A 25,287-nucleotide genomic window follows, 5' to 3' on the forward strand; every position below is an offset into this window, starting at 1 on the left:
GTGCAGTCAGGCTTCCACTATTGCGGGTCGGGACGTTGTATCGTCGGATTTCCAATCAGATCGAGTCAGATCCACCGTTCGCTCCTCCCTAGCTTGTCCAAATATGGCAACTTCTGTCCCCAAAACGCTCCAAACTAGCAAGATAGCGATGGCCAAAGGCCAAACTGAAGGCTTCATAACGGCCGTTCACAAACGAATGGATGATCTAACTGTTGGTTGCCGCTTGCTCAGAACATCTAAATTCATGGTGGACAACCCCGCCAATGTCAAAGGAAGATGAACTGGTTGCGCACCTGTGTTTTGGACAGTGACGGTCCGCCCTTGGAAACGCAAATTTCCCTCAAAACATCTTGCGCATTGCTTTCTGACGCATTTTAAGGGTCTTCTTTGCTTTGATGTTCAGAGTTTCACCAAAAAAAAATGTATGTGCGCCCTCTGGTCATGTCCAAAGAAAAATCCAAAAGCCCAACTGGACCACTGTTCACAAAAGAATGTGTAATTCACTTTTTGATCCACCTTCATATGATGCAGTTTCCTGGCTTTGGTTGGAAATCGTGTCAAAAAAGTCCCAGATTTATTTGTTGTTCAACCTATTGAAGACAAATGTAATTGAAGAAATAAAACATAATTAATGCTAAAAAGGCTAACCTTTGTCAGTATCAAACTTCAATTTGCCAAATTTTTGCAAGCTGGTTTCTTTGCTGCGTCGACATACAGGCTGTAGGCTCTGCTACATCTGAATTAGCAGCTATTGACGAGGAAGGAAAATTCATTTTCAGCTTTCAGTCTGTTCACAGGACTGTCAGTGACAGCGAGAAAGCTCCTTGCTGCAAACACAGAGCTGTCACCATTATCATGACACACATCACACCTTAAAATGTCCTTGAAACTGACTGACTGCTGCCCTGCCAGCGTCAAGCACTTACACTTGCTTTGAAACTGGAAGACTTACAATTTTTTTGCATAGGTGTGAAGTATAATCGGCAGAAAAATCTAGTGCAGAAAGTTATAGAAAACATTGGATCATTCTGCTTGTCAACTGCTGACAGTCAAACTTCTATCCTGACCTGTCTGCTGACGGTTTAATCGCACGTGTTCTGAAAGTCTACGTATCTTTGAGGCCACCCTGCTGTTCCTGCTGAGAGCAGAACAGAAGGTTTATATCAATATGTAAAAACAGACTTAGCCCTTAACACGGTTCATGTTTATAGCTTCAGAAAGAAGTGGAACTGCAACAGATATACAAACAACTGATACACACCAAAACGTATTTGTCCTTTTCATGGTAGCTCTTGTCCTCTGCTATCATTTTTTTCTAGTATCAGCTTTCTGTCCATGTGTTCGTCTATCCAGCGTCACCTCTTCTGCTCCCTACACGTTTTACTCTTATTCATCTCCTCTTACTACACCATCTTTGTCTCTGATAACGACTCTTTTCTCTTTTTTTTTTTTTTCCTCCTCTCTATAGCTTTTTTTTTTTTTGTGTGGGTCAGACTGCTGGCGAGCGCTATGTACCCATTAAGAGAAAGGCCGCAGCCACGGCAAACACGGGTTGGAACAGCGAGTTAGGCCACACACACACACACACACACACACACACACACACACACACACACACACAGACAGACAGACAGACACACACACACACAGACAGACACACACACAGACAGACACACACACAGACAGACAGACAGACATAGCAAAGAAAAATAAAGAAGAAAGGAGCAGCAACTTGAGTTGGGGAAGGGACAGGGAGACAAAGCGCATTAGCGCACAGTACATTGACGTTGCACAGCCTCTGGACAGAAATAAAACTGCCACTTTCACTGCTAAATTCTTTGGTAAACAGAAAAGTACACAACTGTGTGCTTTTTCAGTTTTTTGTAAATCTGGTTTAGATACATGCACATACAAGTTTATGTACAATATGTGTATATGTTATGTCCTTGGTTACCAACAGTCTTGTTTCCAATGGATGAAGAAAAAAAAGCACTGTTGCCAGGATCTGAATGTGAGGTTTCTGTTGCTCTTGAGAAATGTGCACAGTGTTTTTCACATCTCTTTCTGACCAGACAGTCCTGAGTTGAAACTTATGACATCAGTGATTATGACTCCATGAACAGCTGTCAGAAGTAATCCGTATCTACATCAGCTCCACTTAACATCAGGATGAACAGTATTGACATGCCAATATTTCTTTCTGCCTTCTGAGGAGAACATACAAAGTGCCAAATGAATGTCATATAAGCATAAATTAAAGAGCAAATAAGTGTGTGGGCAAATCCTACACATGATCAGCCTTGTTTTTGACACAAAGCTCTTTCATTTCCTTTAAAGCATTCTATTATTAACATAAAATGAGACACAGAGGATTTGCCTGCTTGACTTACACTAATTTTAACATATTAATTTTGTTCACAAATACTGATAATACTGTTGTTTGTTTTTTAAAAGAAAAAACAAACAACAATAGATAACACCCAACTTTCAAGGCGGTCCTATCACATGCTTCTGACAGCCCAATACTTATACCCTCTCTAAGATTCTGCACTTTTAATGTAATCCAGATATTTGGCTAGTTTTGCTTTGGCCATTGTTAACCCTTGCAATCATATTTTCAAAGGAAGCAGTCTCTGTCATGAGCCATTCTGTCTGAAAAACTCTGGCTCATGTGGGCTCTTTCAGTTTTGCAGAAAACGCCTGGCTGCTACAATAAAACATGTTACAGTCAGTCCAAGTTCTGTTCCAGTAATGCCTGGGGGGGGGGGGGGGGGGGACAAGAGATTTATCCCCTAGTGAACACATTTGGGTGGATTCTGGTAAAGCCAGTTAGAGCCATCCTTCCATGTTTTCCAGCACCACCCTCCAGAAAGGCAGAACCATGGGACAGTCACAGCGGGCAAGGAGAAATGTGCCAACTTCCTTCTTACGTTTTCAGCATTTACATTCCGTTACTTAAAATAAATCCATGTCGACTTTTGCTTCGTCACAAACTTGAACCCCAGTTTCCCGTGTGAAAGTCCTGTGTTTGTTCAAACCTCCTCCCTACTCAGACTTTATCAGTGTTTCTACTGCGTTACATGACCTCCTTCTTTGACCTGGTCATGGTGCTGACGCCAGAGGGCACCTTGTGCGTATCTCTGTGACGACAAGGGCTTCGACAAAATGGCAGTATTTGATTTTCTGTGGAAATCCGGTAGCCATATACCAATGGTCCGTTACTAGTCACGATTAGCACATTACACAAGATCAGTTTAATGTAATAAAAAAGAAAATCACCAACAAGGCCAATACCGGACTACCATAACGAATTCCAAACATTTGCATCTTAAATTTGGCCATTTAAATAAGGCAACTACTGTCACCAAGTCTACAGAAATGTTTGCCAGTGACATTATTTTGAGATATGAACATAAACTGCGCAAAAATCAGACTACAGATGGAGAGATGAGAAGTAGCAGGTGTAAAAAAAATAAATCTTTATCCAAAACTGTCTCAGGATTATATAAATTCTGGGAGAACCATATATGTGGAAAACCTTTGTAGGGAAAGTGGTTTGAATTAAGATGAAACGTTAGTATTCATGGCTGGTTTAACTAATAAGAGAACTGTAGAGAACAATATATACCTTTTAGTGTTGCAGTATGAGAGCCTTTCCTGCATGAAAATTAGGATTGTTTGTAAATGGAAAACATAGTCACTCTTTTTCAAAATTTATGAGGCAAAAAGGACCAGTGAATAATTTACATGACAGATGAATTTGCTTGAGAAGGACTTCCTTTTGACCGTCACCTTTTTTTCCTATAGTCATACATATGGGAAAATATTGACATATGTTTCTAAAGTGCAGTTTTCTTCTGTTTGGAATAACAATTTAACTCTAGTGTGAGTGCTGTGGATACAGTATATTGACTATCTTCTGTCATGTGCTCTGGGGGTCATTTGATAGAATAAATTACACATTTGCTTTTACCCAAAGAACATACGAAGATAATATTTACTTTACATACAGCTTTTAAGTTCCAAAGTTTCCTACTTCTATTGAATTAAATATTTGTAATTATAAGGCCTGGGACACACTGGCTGTGTGACGTGCGGAATGTCTTGATCTGTATTTTGGTGCCCACGTCAACAGGTTAGAGCAGCCACACAGCCTGTGAGACACGCGTGTCATGTATCGATTCAGCGGCGCATCATCTAGATCAGAGGTCTTCAACAGGGGGTCCGCGACCCCTAGGGGGTCCGCGGAGGTACTGTGCAATTTTTGGTTGATTAGACAATTTTTCATTTTTCCCCCCACAAATTTAAATGTCGTTAAATACACATGAATCCAACATATTATAGCGAATGGATAAATGGAGGCAGAAGATGTTATCTTTCAGTCAGAAATGCACACATTCAGCGACACAGGAGTTCTCTCAAGCTGGGCACCGGTTCACTCACAGCGTGAGACTAGCCTGGATCTGTCCCTCCAAGCCTCCTGCACTCCTCCAGTTTAATATAAAACACAATTTTATACAATATATATAGTAGGGGGGTCCCTGCTCCATCTCTCTATCAGTTTGGGGGTCCTTGGCCTGAAAAACATTGAAGACCCCTGATTTAGACAATATATGAGACACCTATTTTTCATGCGTGACGCAAGCGTTACCAACAAATACCAGACAGGCAAAAGATCTGTGATCACATAGCTGTATAATCATAGCAAAAACAAAGTGTAGGCTTTAATTATATCATAGCAATAATTTAACAGAAGGGCAGCATTTTTCCAGTGCGCTCTCTCACTGTATCTCTTATCTATACAGTATGTGCCTGTGTCTTGCTCTGAACAAGGGAAACCAAAAATCACGAGCCAGGTTTTGGTTACAGCTCTTGACTTGTTGGACCTAAAACATTTCATTTGATTTCAGATGGCTATGATCAAAGAGAAACTCAATGTAGAAAGATAGGTTAGTGCCACAGCAGACACGCTGCCAGAGTGGACACAAACATGCGAGCGAGCCGCAGCGGTTCAGGCAGTGTGTCCTCAGCCTAAAGCAGCTGAAATGTTTTCAACATATGGAGCTATAAGCTTTGAAAAAAATTGGCTCCAATTCATTGATTGTAAACCTTTAAAGCAGCTGCTATGACAGTCATACTTGTGAGGAGTGTATTGGGTGGCCTAATAGGTTTCCCTCCAGAGATTAAATAATGTATGAGTCAAAAACAAAGGGACTGAGGGGGAAGAGGAAAGGGGACTTCAAGATGAGTTCCCAGACAGTATTTAAAGAAGACCACACTTCATTCTTCCTGCAAATTGAGCTCAACTTCTCAAGTGTTACGTCTAAGACCGGAAAGTTAAGGAAAGGTTTACGATGGTCTGTGATGCAGCCTGTCAGTTCTTTTCTCCCTAAAGTTTGAACCAGCTTGAAGAGCTTGCAGCCCTCTAACATAAGGTTGAATTATTTTGGTTTCAGTGAAGGGTGTGAAAGATACAGAGCTTAAATGCTGATTTACAGGATTTTCAACCCAGGTGGGAAAAGCTTCAGAGAGGAAAGAGTTACAGTTAAACAGGACAGTAGACTAAAGGTTTCATGTTGGATGGATTAAGTGAATTTCTTTGTATTTGTTTAAAGAACAAAAGTAAAATAAATAAAACAAAAAATATGAAACTGCCCACATTAAGAGCAGGTGTAATATTAACTATTTATGAAAACCTGTCTTTATATTCATGGCTTTTGGTTTATTTATGGTTTTCATTGACAAAAGAGAACAACCACTCACCCCTTTGCAGATGGAGACAGCTTCTTTGGACAGGGACTTGGGGTAGGACACATTGTGCTCCATGATGGACTGGAACAACTCATCTTCATCCTCACCATCAAATGGAGGCTGTTGGGTGAAAGTACACAATATTTAGCGTGTTGATGTTTCATCAATTATCACATAGCAAATAAAATACGTCGTTGCTGTTCTTTTTACTGCAAAAAGTACAGTATCACCACTTTGCACCCACAGGATCCAAGCAGCGGTACATTTGCAGCAAAGCGTGTAATACACCCATTAGTCCACTAGAGGATACTGAGTTCCATTTTGCCTCATATAGGCGTAAAAAGTTCTCATATATAACCAGGCTCAAAGAAGGAGTTCAAGTGATGAAGAACAAAGAGTGAAATGCAGAGTTCTTTTAAGTTGTGTACATAATGTAACATATTTAATTTATGTAACGTACTTTGAGTAACTTACATGATATATGTAACATCGATAAGGTAAAACTACCTGTTCTAACCCAAACAATGATCATTTTCTTAGGCTGAAGAAATAAGCTTTATAAACTATTTACACTTATGAACAAAGATAAAGAGAGCAGAAAAAACAGGAATCAAGTTTGACGAAATCAGCCGAAAAGAAGCCAGAAACACAAACTGAGAACAACATGAAACAGGAGTTAAAACGACAGTGGAAAGGACTATCACAGGAAGACCTTGCTGGGCAAATGAAGTGTGGATGACCCAGCTTTTTGTGCCTCCTAGCTGGGTCGTTATCATCAGTAACCATAATGTGGGTGTTTTGACAGTCCATAAAATGAATTATTCGTCATTTCCACTCCACTGGCCCCTTCGACTAGTGGTAGCCTGCCTGCATGCCTGCTTCATTCCCTCTTTGCCTGATTTCACACAAGGCAGGGAGTAACAGAAGGAGGGAACGTCTGAATAGGTAAAACCTTTGTTAATTGTTTAACAACTGACTTGCTCTCTGAGTTTATTTGTGAATGAAAACCATACCCAACCTCCAGTTTTGCTTTGAAGGAGAGAGAGCTGGGATTTGCATGAACTTTTGTATGTGTAAAGAGGGTTCACTGCAAAAATATCTTAATAAGTCATAAATGTCTTAAGCCATTTCATACTGAGTCTAAATGTTTTATTAACACCTGCCAACCCTTCAATGGGATGAGAAATGACATGTTTAAATAATTCTCTTGAACAATATACTGTATATAAACAGAAAATTAAGTTTATTCTATCTTGTAAGAATCTCATTGCATAGGTGGAATATGGCCTTAATCAAAAATATAGAAAAGTCTCCTTCAAGTGTCATCCAAGGCACACTTTGAGGTTTGTGTTCATTTTAAAATTCATTTATTATGTATTTTAAATAGCCAATGCATTGTGACCTACATTAGTCTTCAACACGGCAAATACAGGTGTATTAATCCACACAAACCATACTGCGTGCCCTGGATCGTTTTCAAGTATGCTTGCATTTGACATTTTTACTTGAGGTCATATTCCACCCATGCAATGAGCCCTTCACATAGATGGAATTAGTCAAGACACCTGATGTTCCCAGAGAGCAGGTGACCACAACAAAGACAGAAGCAGCAGTGCTTCTACTGCTTTGTCCTCCCAAACAGAAAATCAAGCTTCCCCAACAAGTCAGTGGTAACAAAAAGAAAAAGAATTAGGTGGCTGTTCAATGCCTAAAAAAATATATAAGATTTTGCTTAGTTTGAGCATAAATGAAAGCAGTAAAAACTATGGAAACTGGGAAAGAAAAAGACTTGGGCAGTTAGTAACTATAGATGCAACACATGTACAGCTTGGTGATCCTTCTCAGGAAGCTGCATGTCGTTTTTCTATTGACTTGGTGTGCAGTTCCAAAAGAGACACCTCTGTACCAGCCAACAGATTATTGATATGTTCACTTGAGCAGCTAAGAATATTGTCTACAATATTGATTTATGTCCTCTGGCAGCACACCATGCTGTATCCAGGAATAAACAAAGAAACGGTGAAAAAGCAGGTTTTAAAGTAGTAAAACAAAAAAGTGAGTAGTTGTTGAATGCGCGAATATGAGCATTTTACTGTGCTCAATTTCTGCACCAATGCAACACAAAACATTGTCTTGAACCAACCTCTCTGGTTAGAGAGCATCATGATGTCTGACAGGAATACCAAGCTTGGGATGTGTTGCAGCCACAGTGGTTGGCATTCAAAGGGAGTTTTCTGTATTCTTGATGCCTTTAAGTGCAACTTTGAGTGCAAACATCTATAGTGCCTACACCACTCCATAACTGGCAAATCAACACTGACATTCTGAAACCTGCATACAACTTTAACAGCCCTGTAAAATTGTAATGCTCAATTAAAACTGAAAACGCTCAAACCCGCACAGTAATGTTAAATCTCTTCAGAAGACAATACATCGACTCATAAATCCTAACCATAACTAATACTTGCCTAATCCGGACCTGAACCTAAACCAACTCTTCACCTGAAAATGTAATGATTTGTGTTGTCGACATTTTATGTCCCCACAAAATGAGTAATACAAGTACACACACAATTAAACTAATGTTAAAATGGAGAGGGTGAAGGGTTAAATCAACTTAGCTACGTCCTGTGAAAGGAGGGCAGAAAGGTTATGCATGTATATGTGTCAATATTCTTCCATTATTAGAGCTGGTGGGAAGTTCGTTACGAAGCACCAGCTGAGTACATTTGGGCAGAACCTTCCTCCATGGTGGAAAAATGTAGGTGTGAACAAGCTGTTAGCAAACATGTTTGTGTAACGTTGTCAGCATAACCTGTAGCAGTCAGTTACATAAGAAGTATCACTTTGTGTCTGAGTGTGTTTGTTTGTGTTTGTTTGTTTACCACTGACCTGTCCTGCCAGCATTTCATAGAGCAGAACTCCATATGCCCACCAGTCTACAGAGCATCCATATGGCTGATATGCAATGATCTGTGGAGGAAGAAAGAGAAAAACACAAGTTCAGCTTAGTTAAACTCATACAACTGATTTTAACTATTCAACTTTGTCCCTGTTTTCTTGTACTTTGTATTTTCTTCTCTGTCCTCCCTTCCCATGTACGTTTCTGCGGGTATCTCTGGCTATGGAGCTACATTATTCCTTATCTGTGGTTATATAGTTTAATATTTCAAGTATTGAAGTTTGTTCCTGCCTTCATATTGTTAGAATATTTGGGTTTCAAGGCAACACAGGAAAAACTGCTGGCTGACAATAAGTAGATAATATAAGCAACGACAAACTGACTCAAAGAAAAAACGTTTGCCATCCAAGTGCTCTTGATCACAGCGTGCTGTACATATGATCCCTTTGGACCTGTATGGATCATTAAATATGCAGCTAGTCAAAGATTCTCTGAATATTTCAGTACATGATTCATCCATCACAAGTTCAACCCTTTATCCTATATTCTGTTACCTCAGTCGCCACTGAAAGTAAATACAGGAGCATAAGATCACAAAGATACATTAAATTATTCAATAAAAAGTGTATACCATGGCTGCTATATCATAGCCTTCACCTTGAACAGGTCTCCAACAAGCGTAAATTATACAAACAAAATGTACATGCCATAATATTGCGGCAGCTATAAAATGTCAAGTGACTCAATGCATTATCTCAATTTGTACACAATTCGTGCTTTTAAAAATATTCTTGGTGAGATGCTGACTGGTAAATGAACAGCCCACTGTAGTTTAAAACGGTGCAGACACATGCACATGAAGTTTGACAGCAGCCTTGAAAACCCTGTCTCATGCACTAAAACCGTACGGACAAGAGGCTGTTTCTTCTCTCACAGTGATTACATTAAGACGAGGTATAAAGTATAAAGCGAGGGTGTGACCACAGCTGGGACCGGGCGTAGAAGCTGGATGATCCCTGATTCACCTACATTTGAAATCACCTGCAACAATCTCATTTATATTTGCCATGGTTGAACAAAGAAGATAGAAAGCTCCACATTTCTGACAGGAAGGGAGCATTTGGTGTGTGGGAAGAGAGTAGATAACAAATTAGAGAAAAGAGTCACCGTATATCATTTAACAAGACACGAGCTCAGAGCTCGAAAAACAGTTCTCTAAGAATGATGTGACCGTGGCTGAAGCCGAAAAAACACAGTTCACACATTTTCCAAACAAAAATGAGTTCAAGATGAGTTCAAGGCAAAACTCGTACATTTCTTGAGATTTACAAGTTTAAAAAAAATGTTGTGCAATGCTGTAAAAACTGACAACATTAACTCTTTCCTGAGATGGACATTCTTATCTGTTGAATGAAATAGTTGTTTCATTTTGAAAGGCTCTTAAAAAGTATTATTAATCCACAGTAGCTTGTAATGTTTTGGACGTATGCATTAATCAAATCAAATATCCTGTTTTTCTAATAACCTTTTGTGTCCGCTGATTAAGTTTAGTTACCACGGCCAAAATAAAAGTCCTAATATCTAAAGTCTAATCAGGAATGTGTATTACAGGGTGAGTCAACATTGTAAAAAAAAAAAAAAAATCATAAATGACTCATAACACTGTCTTCCATTTTCATGATTTGGGGGGGCAAATGTTATAACAGTATTATGTTTTATATCCAAATACAGAAAGAAATAAAACAAATAAAAAAAGGACATTGGAAGCATAAAAAGGCCCAAAAAAACTTGGATGGAAACCTCGCTCAACTGTGACATTTCCTCTGCTGACAGAAAATCTTCCTTTGGGCTACACTGTGTCGTTGTTGATTTTCTTTGAACAGACTGGTCACAGATGAGGTTTGAGTCGAAGATCAATTTATCAGAATTCTTTATTGGACATGAATCATGGGAAGAAATGCACAGTTTTCTGGACTGCAGACTTTCTTCAACTGTGTGAGAGAAACGTAAAGCCTTTATACCCTCCCGTTACATAGAAGTGGGGGTGGGACATACAGTACATGGGTGTCAGCTATATGTCCATACATGGATGTTAGCCAGTTTATACATAGGTCCGAAACTGGAGGTCAGCTATATGTTCTTCCAGGGAGAAGTGCAGAGCACAGGCAAGTCCAGAAATGGAGATGGTCAGAATATAGGCATGCAGGACGTAGGTCCCTATATAGATACGAGCAGACTACACTGGGTTAACCGGATACATCTGTTCAACCAGAGTGCGTCCGGTCACACAGAGTTCATCTGTGACTAACAGTGTGCGTGTAGTCTCACAACAAAGTGGAAATATATACTAATAAGTTGTGTTGAGACTGCTCTTAAGCTGCTCTAATATTACGTACAATGTTATCAATCCTAACATTTATATACAGGAGATATGGAATATCTCCACAACTGACATTGGCCAAGGTTGATGCTTTCACCTGTTCTGTTCACACCACTTTAAAGACTGAAATGTTTACACTTTACAGAAACTTGCACAAAGATAGTGAGCTTATTTTGCGATATAACGGCAGTTGACGCAACCTTGTGCGTACACAGCCCTTCCTCACCCAAAACAAGTTAATACGCCCGATATTTCAGTTTATTGCATATCGTTTTAACATTTCTTTAACCCTTAACAAATATAATAATGTCTTATTTAGATTTTATAATTGTAGTCACTTCTGTATGTTCTGTATGCTAACATCTATGTTTTAATGTGGTATTATTTTAACTTTTAGTATTTTTTTTTCCGCTCGCCGTATGTTCTGGTCTATGTAGTCTGTAATTAGAAAGTGCATTGGGACCATGTTGCTTGGTGATTCTGCACCTTAAATTGATTGGCTGGTATTAATTGATTTATTGATTGCAGTCTTGAGTGGTCATCGTAATTATGACAAGGAACTATGATGTAGGTGGTTAGATGAATCAAACATAGCACTGTTTGTGTCCCATGAGAAACAAGAAGTCAACAATGTTGTTGATGATGTGTTAAGTCGCACGCACGCACGCACATCAGACATACAGGACGATGAGGTGACCAACAAACACAAACAACCTCAGGTGTGTAACATCAGCACTGTCATACACTGCTTTAAGTCCTTTTCTGAGTAATGTCTGACCTCCGCTGCACACATGCAGCCCCGGGACACAAACAAGAATGGACAGTGCACTGTATATTAGAAAAGAAAAACTCACAAGGAGATGACCAGCGTACGCATGCGCGCATGCGAAATATGAATAAAAAGCAATTTGCCCAGGTGTGTGGAAGCAGATATACCTTGTACTACAACCTTCACTGCGTCACACATGACCTCTGCCCTTCCCATAAGAGTCAGACCACAAACACACACAGGTGGACAAACACAGCTCCAGCTCTGAATTGTAATTATGCTGTCCCGAGGGAGGATGGGAGCCAGCTGGACGTGCACTATAGCCACTTGTTTACCCTCATACAAACGACAAGCATGTATACAAGCTTGCATGTACGTATACTGTGTATTTGAAAGCCGCTATAACTATGACATTTACATGAGCATCCATTTAAAATAATGGAATGTTATTTTCCCTGTTTTTTTATTAAAAGAAAAACAAATAGTACATTTAAAGGGCAGTCATGTTACTATATTTTTTCCCCCATTATTTGCCTCTATCCTTGACTCTGGTGGACATGCTTCCTGAACTCAAATGGTCAGCTACATGTAAACAACATACAAACCTTGCTTAACCTTTCACACGGTCACCTAATGCCTAAAACCCCCTCTTGCAAATGCCCCAGTTGTCACAGCTCAACAGAGCACAAAGATGAGGGCTGTTTTACTCACCCTGCTCGGCTGCTGCCTGTCTGAGGATAATGTCCTGGGACAGAGGTTGACTGCTATCACATATACTCAAGATGAGCTGCCCGCTGAAGCAGATAGCTTCCCTCTGCTCGGAGAGATGATAGCTGTTTTGGATGAGCAAAGAAATGAGCTGCGACACACCAAAGAGCAACTGGTGCGACTTCAGAAAGTGCAGGGTACGTGGGGAAAGTGACCGCAGTGTAGATGAAGGCTGCAGCATCTTCTGCATCATCTTCTATTTTGTTTTCTTGGACCACATCGTAAATACATAGTGTTATCATTCACTTTTTTTTTGCCAACATCCATACTGAATTTGTTTGATTTTGTAATTCACTGTACAGGTCAGACATCTGTGCAGACAGTCGTGGACAGCCTGGAAGAACTATGGGGACAGGTGGATGCACTAAAGAAAGGCTACACAGGTACATCTGGAGAGAATGAAATTAACAGCATCATCATATTTACTACATCCTATTATAAATACAAACAACTATTGTTAAATCACCGAACTTTTAGGGAAATATCTGTCACTACCTGTATGTTTGACAATGGCATTATTTTTCCAAAGGCCATGAGGCCAGACTGAGAGTCATTGAGATGCAGGAGGAGGAGGAGCAGAGGAAGCAGGTGCAGCAAGTCGTGCGGCAGTACACGGGTAACATCCACTTACCCACAAAATGGGAACGGTAATCTGGGAACACTTGATACCAGAGAAGCAGAACATTTCAAAAGTATAGCCAACTAACTCCCTGCTGTTTGTCTTTCACAATGGCTACCACCTGTGCAAATATATTTGACTTTCTTTCTTTTTTTTTTTTTCTTCTTCATTTTATTACTCTAATCATCTTTATTCCATCCTCACTGAGCAAAGCTGGAGGTCAGAGTGAATGCCAGTGATTTGGAGGGCCAAAGCAAACGGGTGGAGCAACTTCAGAGGGAAAGTAAAGGTAAAACAGCAAACAAGTCAATTATTAATGGGCCAGTAAATTAAATTTCCCTCTCACCTCATCTCATGATTCATATTAGACAGAATGGTTGAAGTCATGCAGTATTTATTCACCTTTTTTTTTTTTTACAAATAGAGTTGAATGCCAGACTGAAAGAGCTAGGAAATACTTTTTGGGGATACTGATATGGAAGTGAAGGCACTGCGGCTGCTGATAAAGGTAAATTAATTGCAGTCATCCTGCATTTATCAGTTTATGTGCAAAATATTTTTAATTAAATGTGGAATGCATATTTGGATTTTGCTTCTTAAAAAGGTATTAGAGAGGGCTCATCTTTGTTATTAAATATTTCATGTTTGATTCCTCCATGTAATGACAAGATTTGGAGGACAGAATGAAAGCTACTGATACTCGGGCAGAGATGCAGAAAATTCAGTTCACAGAGTTCCAGACTGAAATGCAAGGTAACACAACTTCAATATGGCTAGATAAGAAAATATATCATATTGAGAAAATAATACTTGACTTTCATCATTTTAACTGTCAGAGTTCAAATCCAGACTGAACTCCAGTGAGAGTTTAGATGGGGAACTAAACTCCCGATGGAGGTGGAGGCACTGAAGACACTCGATCAAGGTAAAGAGTGAAAGAAAAATAAATCAAAGGTTCTATCCTAGTTTTCATACTGTTTTGCCTTTTTTAACCCCTTGATCCAACAAAAAGGCAGGGAAATATTTCCTACTTTCAATAAAACAACCAATCGTTCTTAAACAAAATCTGCAACCTGTATTTATAATTCTGCATTTTATTATTCTACATTTTATTTGTACATGTATTTTTTTGTTTTCTTGTTTGTTTATTTTATAATTCTTATTTTTCTCTCATCCTCACTGAGCAGAGCTGGAGGCCAAACTAAACGGCAGTGATTTGGAGGGCCAGAACACTAAGAACATTCAGAAAAACTACAGAAGGAAACAATAAAAGACATCAATTATTAATGCTAGATTAAAACGATTTCCTCTGCTGATCTGATTTCGCTTCACTGATTCATATTTGACTGAATGTAAAATTAGGTACATTCATTTGCTCATTTCTACAGAGATGAACTGAACTGAAAGAGCTGACAGAACTTGGAAATAAGTTTGGAGATGTGGACTCAGACATGAGGGCACTGCAGACTGCTGATCGAGGTCAAATAATGTCATTTTGACCACCGTTGTTTGATCATAAAAACAGATGTGGTTCTGTGGGAGTTATCTGTACAGCTGATGATTTCATGTTTTATTTTTCAATGTAATAACCAGAACTGGAGGCCAGACTGAATGCAACTGATGTCCTGGCAGAGATACAAGGAGCCCAGGTGACACAGTTGCAGATAGAAATTAAGGGTACATTAACACATCTAGAGATGATTGTATTAGTCCAATTACAATACAAATGGGTCACAAGCCCTAGTAAATACAAAATAAAAAATCAAGACCTAGTTGTTGAGATATTTCATTCTCATCGTCATTTTAACTGTCAGAGTTTGAGTCTAGACTGTAGTCCAGTTCCAGTCTACAGAAGGAGCTGGCTGACCGGCTAGGAAACACGAAGGCCAAAGTTGAAGCACTGAAGACTGATGATGAAGGTAAACAGAGATCAACACGAGGTGGATGTTTTTCTTTAACAGCTATATGGAGTATAAGATAATCATATGTAGACTGTTTGCAAGGTTACTCGCTTTGCCACCAATGGAAATTCTTATGAATTTTGCATGAACTTTTCATGATTAATTACACCCTTTACTGGTTTGTTCGCGCTGTTTGTTTGTGATGGGAGGAAAATACCTGTTTTACTCCCGTTCAACTGAACTACCATGTAATTATTTGGAGAGAGATCGCATAATACGTCCTGACTTCCCATCAAAATGAACACAATTTAAAAAATTTCAACATCTGGACAAAGTTTTATCGAGTACCATCTTATCTGACTGAACTCTACTCATCTAAATTTCATTTATTTTTCATCCAAAGGGTTGAGTTCCAGGAAACTTGGAAACTGAAGATGAGCCTTGAAGATACACTAAGACAAGTGCAGGCACTCGATACAGTCAATCAAGGTAAAGAGAATGAAGCAGAGGCTGAGATGCAGTCACTTAAAACAGCTGATCGAGGCAAGCATATCAAATTTATTCTTATTTCTCTTTCCTGTGTACCCATCAATATGTGGCTTTACATCATTGTATTACTCTGTAACCTTTACATATAAAACTGCTTTTTGTTTTGAGTGTGTGACTGAATATTCTGCACTACACTGTCACTTAGTTTATTTGCTTTCATTTATAAAGTCCTGTCTGTTGCCACGCAGCTGACTACAGAGGAATCTTATCCTGCTTAATGTATTTTCATGATAGAGTTGGAGTCTAAACTGGAGGCAAATCAAGCTGCACAAGAGGAGTTAAAAAATGAGGTTGACCAAACCAGCAGTGGAAGAAGTGAAGATAACAATGAGTAAAAGTACCAAAAGAGAGGGCGGAATGCTTAGTTTTTGTTGTGGCTCTATTTTCTCTTCTAAGACGAGATAAAAACTGAATTTAAACATAAAATGTATATAGTTTTATTTTCCTTCGACAGATAACGTGACCTTCTCAGCTGCTTTGGAAGAGAACCAAGTGCACATCGGACCATTTAACAAAGAGACTACTCTTGTGTATAAGAAACTCATTACTGACATTGGTGATAGCTATGATCCCACAACAGGTAATATATAACACTGACATATTTTTCTCATAACTTCTCCTTTATAGGTGGGTTCAATGTCACCTACGTACATTAAGACTTCCTACTTTACTTATTTAATCTGTGAAATTACAGGGCACCTTGATTTTTCTCATTTCTTCCTTTTGTTCTGTAAAAATGAAAAAACACTGCGGACTTTTTGTAAATGTCTTTCTTTTTACTTGTTGGTGGTTTAATTACATGTTATAGCCAATAATACTGTTATATCCTTTTCATTTAGCCAGTCCTATAAAACTACCTTCATGACTTTTGAAATATTCAACACTGTAGGACTGAACTAATACTTCAGAGGGGAGACCAGGTTGATGTGGGCTTGGAAGCCCGGTCCTGGGTCTTGGCCGACAGCGATCTCAACCTCTGCTCTTTTACTGGTATCCTGCTGCACAGCGACATGCCCAAAACCACTCTATCACTTTACTAGTGCAATTTGAATTTGAAAGACTTGCAGTCATCTACTCAAACACAGCAAAGAAAAATATAATTTGTTTCAGGACTGTTTGTTTGCATTCGGAGCAGTTATGTCCATTTTAGCCAATATCTGAAATTCCTACATTACTTCACAGTTCACATGCAATTCATAATCCACAAGGTATCATTTCATATTTAAGATCAGCCCACATATTTTAATAAAAGCTTGTTATAGTGTTTTAATGCTAACACTTAATTTAATTGCTGTCATGCATCAGCGCTTTACTGGAACTCTAAAAAAACCTGAAAGTCACAACTGTGCAGATTTCATAATCTAATGTTTTATTCCCTCAGTGACTGTGTATAAACTCCAGCTATCATATCAACATAAAAAAAGAATAATAATGAATAAAAAAAAGAATAAAAGAATAATAATGAAGATGGAACTCAAAGCAACAGCACGATGTTGAAGTGATGAACACTTACATGAGAAGATGTGTTTAGGCTCCACATCTTCATCATGAAAGGGAACACGTTGCCTTGAGAAGGTGAGACGGGCTAAACTTTAATCCGAGCTTTCTTCAAGAGCTTCAGAAAGCAGGAAGGTGCAGAGGGGGAAAAGACTCTTCCTTTCTTGTATTTAATTAGCTCGATGGTCAAAGACTCCATGGTGAGGGAAACCTACTGAATGAAATCCCTCAGCTTGCCGTTCAAATCCTTCCTCCCGCAGGAATCATGCCGACCTTCAGGCTAACCTGATAACTGACACCACATTCAGCTCTCTGAAGATTTGTTTTCACTTAAGATGTGCTCTAACACTGCTGAAATATTTTAGTGTGTATGTGAAGGGATGAGGCCTTATCCCTTGTAAGATAAAAAACAGCATTAGTGTGAAAACCAAAAAATGTATTTATGATGGATCACTCTCAATTAAAAAAAAACAAAAAAACTAGATCGCAAACAACAGAATATGTTAAAAACGACTTTAAGCGGTTTAGACTTGCCCCATCTTTAATGAAGAGTCAGTTTGTTTACTGCGCTACTGATTTACTGAGTGGAAAACAGTTTTACTAAAATGGGGTGAACTAGTTTAATGCTAGACAGCATGTCATTGAGGACACACTGTGACGTGGCACATTGGTTGCACTGTGTCTCTGAGATTTGACTTCACAGTCTCTCGTGCAAAATTGTGTGCAATAAGGAATTTATGCATGGAAAGCATGTAGACACATCAGGTCAATGTAGCAAGGAGATCTGCAGCCTCATGTCAGCTTGTGTCATGGGAATGAAAACAGAGATTAGCAGAGACAGGGAGAGGGAGGAGGGCAGGAAGTGAGGAAGAGTCAGATGGAATTAAAAAACAATACAATAGGGGACATTTTGTTTTCTAACGGAGACACTAAAACATTGTAAAATTATTACCATGAATTTAAATATATTGTTTCAAATTGTAGCACCAAAAGAGGCCAACCACCTACAAATGCATCTCTGTAAGGATGACATATAGTGAACAGCAGTGGTTCTCAACTGGTCCAGCCTCAGGAGTCACAATTTTCATTAAGTCCTGACCCAAATTTTTGAGTCACTCAAATTTATTTCACAGAGAAATAATTCAGTAATACACCATGCCTTTCATACACTGTTAAAAACAAATGAACCAAAAACTGCAACTAGGGCAAAAAAACAACAACCAATGACATCTAACAAACCAATGTAACAAAATAGACTCACCTTGAAAAAATATCACTTAAGCCTTTTAAATAAGTACAAACTGGTAATGTTCATCAAGTTTCAAGAATCCAAATTCAACTCTATATAATAATAAATCAAAAGGCAGACTTATCTTGATTGAAATTATTTTTTTTGTACGTAAATAAAACAGCAGACTTATCTAATCCTAATTGCTCTTCTTGTCTCTCTTGTCTTAGCCTTTTGTTATTCGGAGTAGGTGAGACAGAAAGAGACTCCTTTGACCAAAATTAAAATATTTCCTCAGATTCCTGAAATTTCAAAATAAATCATATTTTACTGTTTTTGTGTTGTTATAGACATACTGTTCTGTCAGCAGTCACTACTTTGTGTGTAGAAAGTACAGAACGACAGAAGAGGGCAGAGGAGCTGGATTGAGAGTCAAAAAGAAAGAGGGAAAAAAAGCAAAAAGCAGAGGACAATTAGAGTTCAGCAAAAAGAGACCGTGTGGATCAGTTTCAGGCCATCCTGCAGAACGCTGCACTAATGTGGCGCTCCTGTGACTCGTTACCCTTGCCAACCATCGCCTGTCTGCAACAACACCAGCGGACACACACAGTTTCAGGCATGGTGACCTTCGTACTCTGAACCACCACGTTAACTTAAGACATTCGTTTTCCAGTCATTTATTAAGAACACAGATGTTTGTTTACTTTGCTGTTTGATATATTAACCTTCTGCCAGGTTGCCAGTGATGGAAATAGTCAAGCGTGACTTGAGCCTGACATTCTTGGCTCTCATCCTGTTTTATTTTTTACTTGATGGTATGAAAGCCTCTGGCCAGTAGAGCTGATTCACTGAAGTATATGCAAGTCTGTGTGTCTGTCTGTGTGTGTGTGTGTGTGTGTGTGTGTGTGTGTGTGTGTGTGTGTGTGTGTGTGTGTGTGTGTGTGTGTGTGTGTGTGTGTGTGCGCGTGCAAGCGAAAGAGATTTGGTTGTATGTGATTAGTGCTTAGATTTGTTTAGTGTTTATATTTTGAATTTGTTAGCGTATGTATGTGTGTGTATGTGTGTTTATTTATGTACATGTGCTTGTGGCATGAACAGTCTGCATTTTTGTGTGTATTTTGTGTGTTTGTGTGCGTGCATGTGCATGGGCATTGCCGCAGATATCTCTCTACCAGTAGGCCTAATGCTACATGACAGTTCTGGATCAGACTGCTAGCTATTCAAGGCTACTCTCCTCACTGCAGACGCACGCACGCACGCACGCACACACACACACACACACACACATACAAGTACCGACCTATACTCCTATAACCCTTCTTCTCCATACGGAAGCGGTGGTGGTTGAGCATTACAACACACAACACCATGTTTCTGACCAACACTGTTACAGGGTATTCCATAAAGATTTGCTGTGCTGTTGCCATTGGATCCCTCTGAGGGGAGTGTGTGCCATGGAGCAGATCGGCGTGCATCAGGCCACGCTTTACTGGTCTGTTTTTGAAAGCATTTCTCAGTACTGCATGTGCCGGCTCTGGTTGGTTTAATTCACTTATGATGTTAATGAGCAGCCTTGGGGTTTACGTGAGCATCCTACAAGGCAAGATGCACTGCGCCTTTTTTTACATATGATCGAGAAGAATTGTCCTACTGAATTTAGTACTGCACTTCAAAATTACTGGCAGGTACCTGTGAGCAACAGATTATAATAAGTATGGTTATAATCAATATGATGCAGCTGCACATCCCCACTCACCTAAATCCTTTTGAATTCCCCATGGTTCCCATGGTCTGGTTTGCATGAGAGGCTAATACATTGAATTTACATTTATTTGAAAGAGCCAGTGTGTGCCCAATGTCAGTTTCAACATGTCCTCAAACCAACACCCACAATATAGGTATATTTCCACTGACCAACAAAACAACATAGCTATATGAGCCTTTTCAGTGCCCTCTATAGAACCAACACGTCATGATACCTAAACAAGAGAAAAGCTCATTTGCCAAAACGACATACAGTATAAGACCATTAGAGAGTACCGGCGGCAGGTTACAAGACCTACGTTGTCATGGTAATAATAATAAACACATGGTTAATGATGTAAAACAGTCCAGTTTGGTTAAGCATCAAAAGTTTAGGTCTCAGTAAATATCATGATTTGGGTTTAAAAAAGTATCTTCGCTTAAATGTAGGTTACATTACATACGAAAGTTAAAAAAAATAACTCTATGTTGACTGTTTGCTTGTTGACTGTATGTTTTCATACCGGACACAAACAGGTGACATTCCTGTGTTTGATCTGTCCAACCACCCATAACATGGTCCCTTGTGGAGTTTATCACTCTTTATACTCTTCATAATTACTATGATCACTCGAGGTTGCCTGTGTAAACACTGGTCATTTAAATCGTCTTAAACAATCAACCAGTTTTGTTTTAACCCGAGTTTTGCAATTCAGTGCAGTGCACTGTTTTTCTGTTTTTCAGTTTTGAATTGAATGAAATTGTTTTGGTCAAGAAAAATGGACAACTGTCTTTCCTAGATACACCCACACTGATCTAAATACAACAAACTAAAGGTGGAGTAAATTATAGATAAATACTATATATTTTTATATAGGTCAGTAACCTGTATAATATATAAGGTCAATTTACCTCAGCACATTATGTATAATCAATGACACTTTACTATATTTCATTTACATGCATCATGAATCTATTGCCAGTAGCATATGAATACACTGTGAGCTTGTGATGTAGGCCTCATTAATAATAACCCTAAAGGAAAGATGCATTGTAGTACCATGCACATGTCATATAATGTATAAACTAATTGCACCAGAGAAAATAGAGGAGGAGGAGAGGAGAGCAGAGGAGAGGAGAGGAGCAAAAGCATTTCTATAATTACTGATGTTTTTGTTTGGATGTTTGCATATTCATGCTCTCTGCATTTGCCTCCTTTGCTGTCTACTTCTCACTTTCTCTTTTTCACCTTCTTCTTCCCCCCTGACTTTCTCTCACTTCTCAACCACTGATGAAGTGATTTTGTGAGAGTACTAATTGCTCTCATCTGAAAACACTGGTTTGGGTGCTCAGTAATTGGCCAAGAGTTTAAAATTGGAACTGCCATTGCGGGCAGATGACAACCCAATGATGAGTCAGGACTGCTATTCTTAGTCCTCCAACTTTTTGTGGCATAAAATAAAACAGTCACAGTAATTATTCAGCCTAAAAACTTTAACTTCACACATTTGTGCAACTTAAACTATACTCTCCATTAGAAACAGTATAAACATATATTAGTAAATTACCTTTCAAATGTATGTCCCTGTGCTATTAAGTAGTTACATTTTTGTTCAAAAAGAAAATGAGCATATAACAAACAAAATGGAGGTCTTAGACACAAGACTCTTGTGCACATGTGAGGCTTGGGTCATTAGTTCTACTTGCCGATCCAGAATGATCACACATTTAATACACTGCAGAGGGACACTATACCATCCTGACACTACAAACATCCCTGTTTCAACCCACAGAGGAGTGAACGGGGACCCTCGTGCCTTCTAATGCCACGCTGCAGTGGGGACTAACTAGAGCAAAGAGGAACACAGTCCGTGTCTGACAGCTCAATATCCTCAGATGCTCTCCTGAAATGTCACAAAGAGCCATCATGATGCCATTCTACCTCATCTCAAACCGTGCTGTGTTTGACTCTTTCATTGTGTGGCCAGACTTTACCTCACAGTCATTCCCTTACATTTCCTTTGCTGTTTTCTCCGCTCTCTTTCTCCCTTGCTATCTCTTTCCCTCCATGTCAAAGTCACTGAGGTGTAAATTCACATTAGTGTGAGCATTCCCGCCAGACAGCAGCTACCAATGACTGGCTATGTAGGTCAGAGTAAACACAGCCAAAAACCCTGTGTGCATGAGCATGTATGTGTGCGTCTTGTGTGTGGCGGCGAGCAGTGGGGGCACTACTGCGGTGTCACACGTGTGTTATCGACCAGGGACCTACTGCAACACAGAAATGCACTTCCTCACTGAGAGAGCTGTGGGCATGTGAGCAGGTGTGTGTGTGTGTGTGTGTGTGTGTGTGTGTGTGTGTGTGTGTGTGTGTGTGTGTGTGTGTGTGTGTGTGTGTGTGTGTGTGTGTGTGTGCGTGTGTGTGTGAGGAAGACAAGTGTAAAAATATTTCTGCTCTCACTGCTACCTCACACGTCTGAAAAAAAAACCCTATGATTTTCTGACCTTAGTTTTTTTTTAAAATACAAACAAATTTCAGACACACAACATGATATTTAAACAAATTTAGAAACTAATTAACAGCACTATCAATAAAAGAAAGTGGTCATCAAACACCCAGGTGACAATTCTGACCCCTCACAATCGATGAAAGAGTAAAAACTACAATTTACATGGCAGCAGGAACAGTATTTTGTCTTCATTGTAAACCAGGAAAGGTTTCTATTGTTTAAAAAAAACAAAAAAAACAACAAAAAAAAAACGTTTTATAGAGCCGCCTAAAGAGAACTGAGGAGGGAAGTGTCAGTGACGGGACACGAAAAACTTCCAGTAGGGGAAATAGTTGAACTTGTTTGAAAAAGTCAGGTGGAAATTATTGGAAAGATTTCAAGATACAATTCTTTGATTGTGCTGCAAGACCAAAACATATGGATATAAGTAGCTGGAATAAATTGATTTGCACTGATTGCCTGCAGGGAACAGTTTCAACATTTTTTTATTTTCTCCAGGATATTTCGTATTACATTAAACACTGCTGTGTTCAAATAGAAGTTTGGACTACCAAATACTATCTGAAAAAACCTGCCTAGCTCTGTTTCCCAGCTGACTTTTGAAGATGTAAGAGTGGACATTGTTTCTGTACAAGCTTATTATATCGAGTAGAAATTATACTTATATGACAAAAGGTGATTTAATATAAACTCGAGGTCACTTAAAGGTATAGTGGGAAATTGATAACGCTTTTTATGCATAAAACAAAGCAAGTTGGAAACCTATTTTACAGCTTTAATAAAACTTGTGGTAGCTGAGTTTCAGAGATGGACAGATGGATGGCAAAAGCTTTGTAAAATCTTGTTGAAAAGCTTGTGAAGGAGATGACTAGCATCTCTACTTTATGACTTCGGGTTGAATCGACCTGTCAAACCCATACCAGTGTACAATGGATGCTGAGCGTGCCGACATCACAAATCAGCAGACATAGTTTGGAAAAGTTGACAGAATATCTAATAGTTTCTGCTATTTGTATCTATTTAAGAGTCTCCTTAAAGCCGGCTCAACAAAAGCAGCTACTTTAAGAATGTTGAGAAAACTGAAGGTGACTGAATTAATATGGAAAATAGGAGTCAAACCTGTAATGCAAAATTCAGATAATAAGTTTCAAAGTAGTTGATTCATCTGTCACAAACAATTTTAGGAACCTTTCCCCTCAATTATCTATGAAAATGTCACCACTGTGAGCCCTGTTTAAGGTCAGCCTCTACTTAGCTGGAGTGGTTTTGAATGGGCGCACGTGTACGGTTGGGTTTGTGTGTCCTAACGAAAGCCATACAGAAACATACAGATCTGTCACACTGACTATGATAGTCGTGTGTGTGTGTGTGTGTGTGTGTGTGTGTGTGTGTGTGTGTGTGTGTGTGTGTGTGTGTGTGTGTGTGTGTGACATAGCATGAATGGCATTACATAAAAGTTGTGTTTTGGCTCGCTGTGCTATGGAAACAGTAGCTGCTCCAACTGCCTGCTGTGTCATCCCTGGCTGCCACATTAGCATCAGTCTGATGCTGAACCATCACAGCATGTTGTCCTTGCGTCCGTGGGGCGGAATTAACCTCCCGGTTTATCAGAGAGGGTTTTTAAGAGAGAATCAATAACTCAGCCCACCATTAAATAGAGACCAACTAGCAGATAACAGCCAGAGAGTTGGAAACACTAAATACACATGAACTTCTACAATCTGCTGCATCTGTGATTTCCTGGTACGACATTGGCTCAAATTAAGAGACTAATAGATTAAAGCTACAAAAGTTGCATTGAATTGTAGATAATTATGATTTTGTTTGTTAGCCAAACATGCTGGCTTTCACTCAGCGTTAATTGATTTGCATAACGTCTTGTTAAACCACTCACAAAAATTAGGAATGAAAACAAGCTCAACAAAATCATGATAGGATTAAATTAAGGTTTTTTTGTGGTTTTTTTACGTTTGTGGTATTAATTATACAGTATTTTTACAATATATTTTATACACAGGTGAAATAAAGTTGCTTGTCATTGATTAAATTGTTTTCATTTTTTAAGAGAAACGATGTGTTACCATGTTGACATTGTACCGAAAAAGGTCAGCCTGTTTCATTTCGGTATTAGTAGTAAACACATATCATATTGGAAATTATACTGAAATAATTAGACTGCACTGACACTGGACCCAGTCTACCTGATAAACAGCTGATCAGTCAGAGAACTGTCAGAAACAAGTAGCGCTGGAATCGTTAAGAAAAGCAGTGTGTTGGTCTGATATGATTTAGTTCTGCATGATGAACCTTTCGAGCTATATATACACACAGACACATATTCAAAAGGAAAGAAATGCACAGAGGTCTTGTTACAATTTTATAAGAATATTACTGATAAAAAATGAACCAAACCTCGAGGTATCGCAGTACAATTACCACAATTATGATCACAAACTGTAAGGTCAGATTTCCAGGTCAAATAGATTTGTCTCGAATGAAGCAATTATCCCAGAGACAAAAACAATATGTTCTTGCTTCTGAGATAACCCTTTGGGATGCACGGAGACCCCAGCTTGTATGTTTGGATTAAGTTTGGACATGCAAGGGGACACACTGGGTGCCTGTCTGACTGGGACGCTTACGTCACTAGAAAGTGCTTGCGTACGTGTG

At 39.1% G+C, this 25,287-nt stretch overlaps 1 protein-coding gene across 7 annotated transcripts in view; it reads right to left on the bottom strand.

Moving 5' to 3' along the window:
* prkcaa (protein kinase C, alpha, a) overlaps positions 1-25,287 on the bottom strand; it is a 138,955-nt gene that overhangs the window by 14,203 nt on the left and 99,465 nt on the right. For all 7 annotated transcript variants that reach the window (XM_069168131.1, XM_069168129.1, XM_069168127.1 and 4 more), the window contains 2 exons: positions 8,644-8,724; positions 5,764-5,871 (listed from right to left, as the gene is read on the bottom strand). In XM_069168131.1, coding sequence (XP_069024232.1) covers positions 5,764-5,871; positions 8,644-8,724 — 189 coding nt within the window. The remainder of the gene's footprint in view (positions 1-5,763; positions 5,872-8,643; positions 8,725-25,287) is intronic.

This window comes from Embiotoca jacksoni, unplaced genomic scaffold (assembly GCF_022577435.1).
Source record: "Embiotoca jacksoni isolate LCO1_2020_lvr unplaced genomic scaffold, fEmbJac1.0.p SCAF_4, whole genome shotgun sequence".
Taxonomy (NCBI): Eukaryota; Metazoa; Chordata; class Actinopteri; family Embiotocidae; genus Embiotoca; species Embiotoca jacksoni.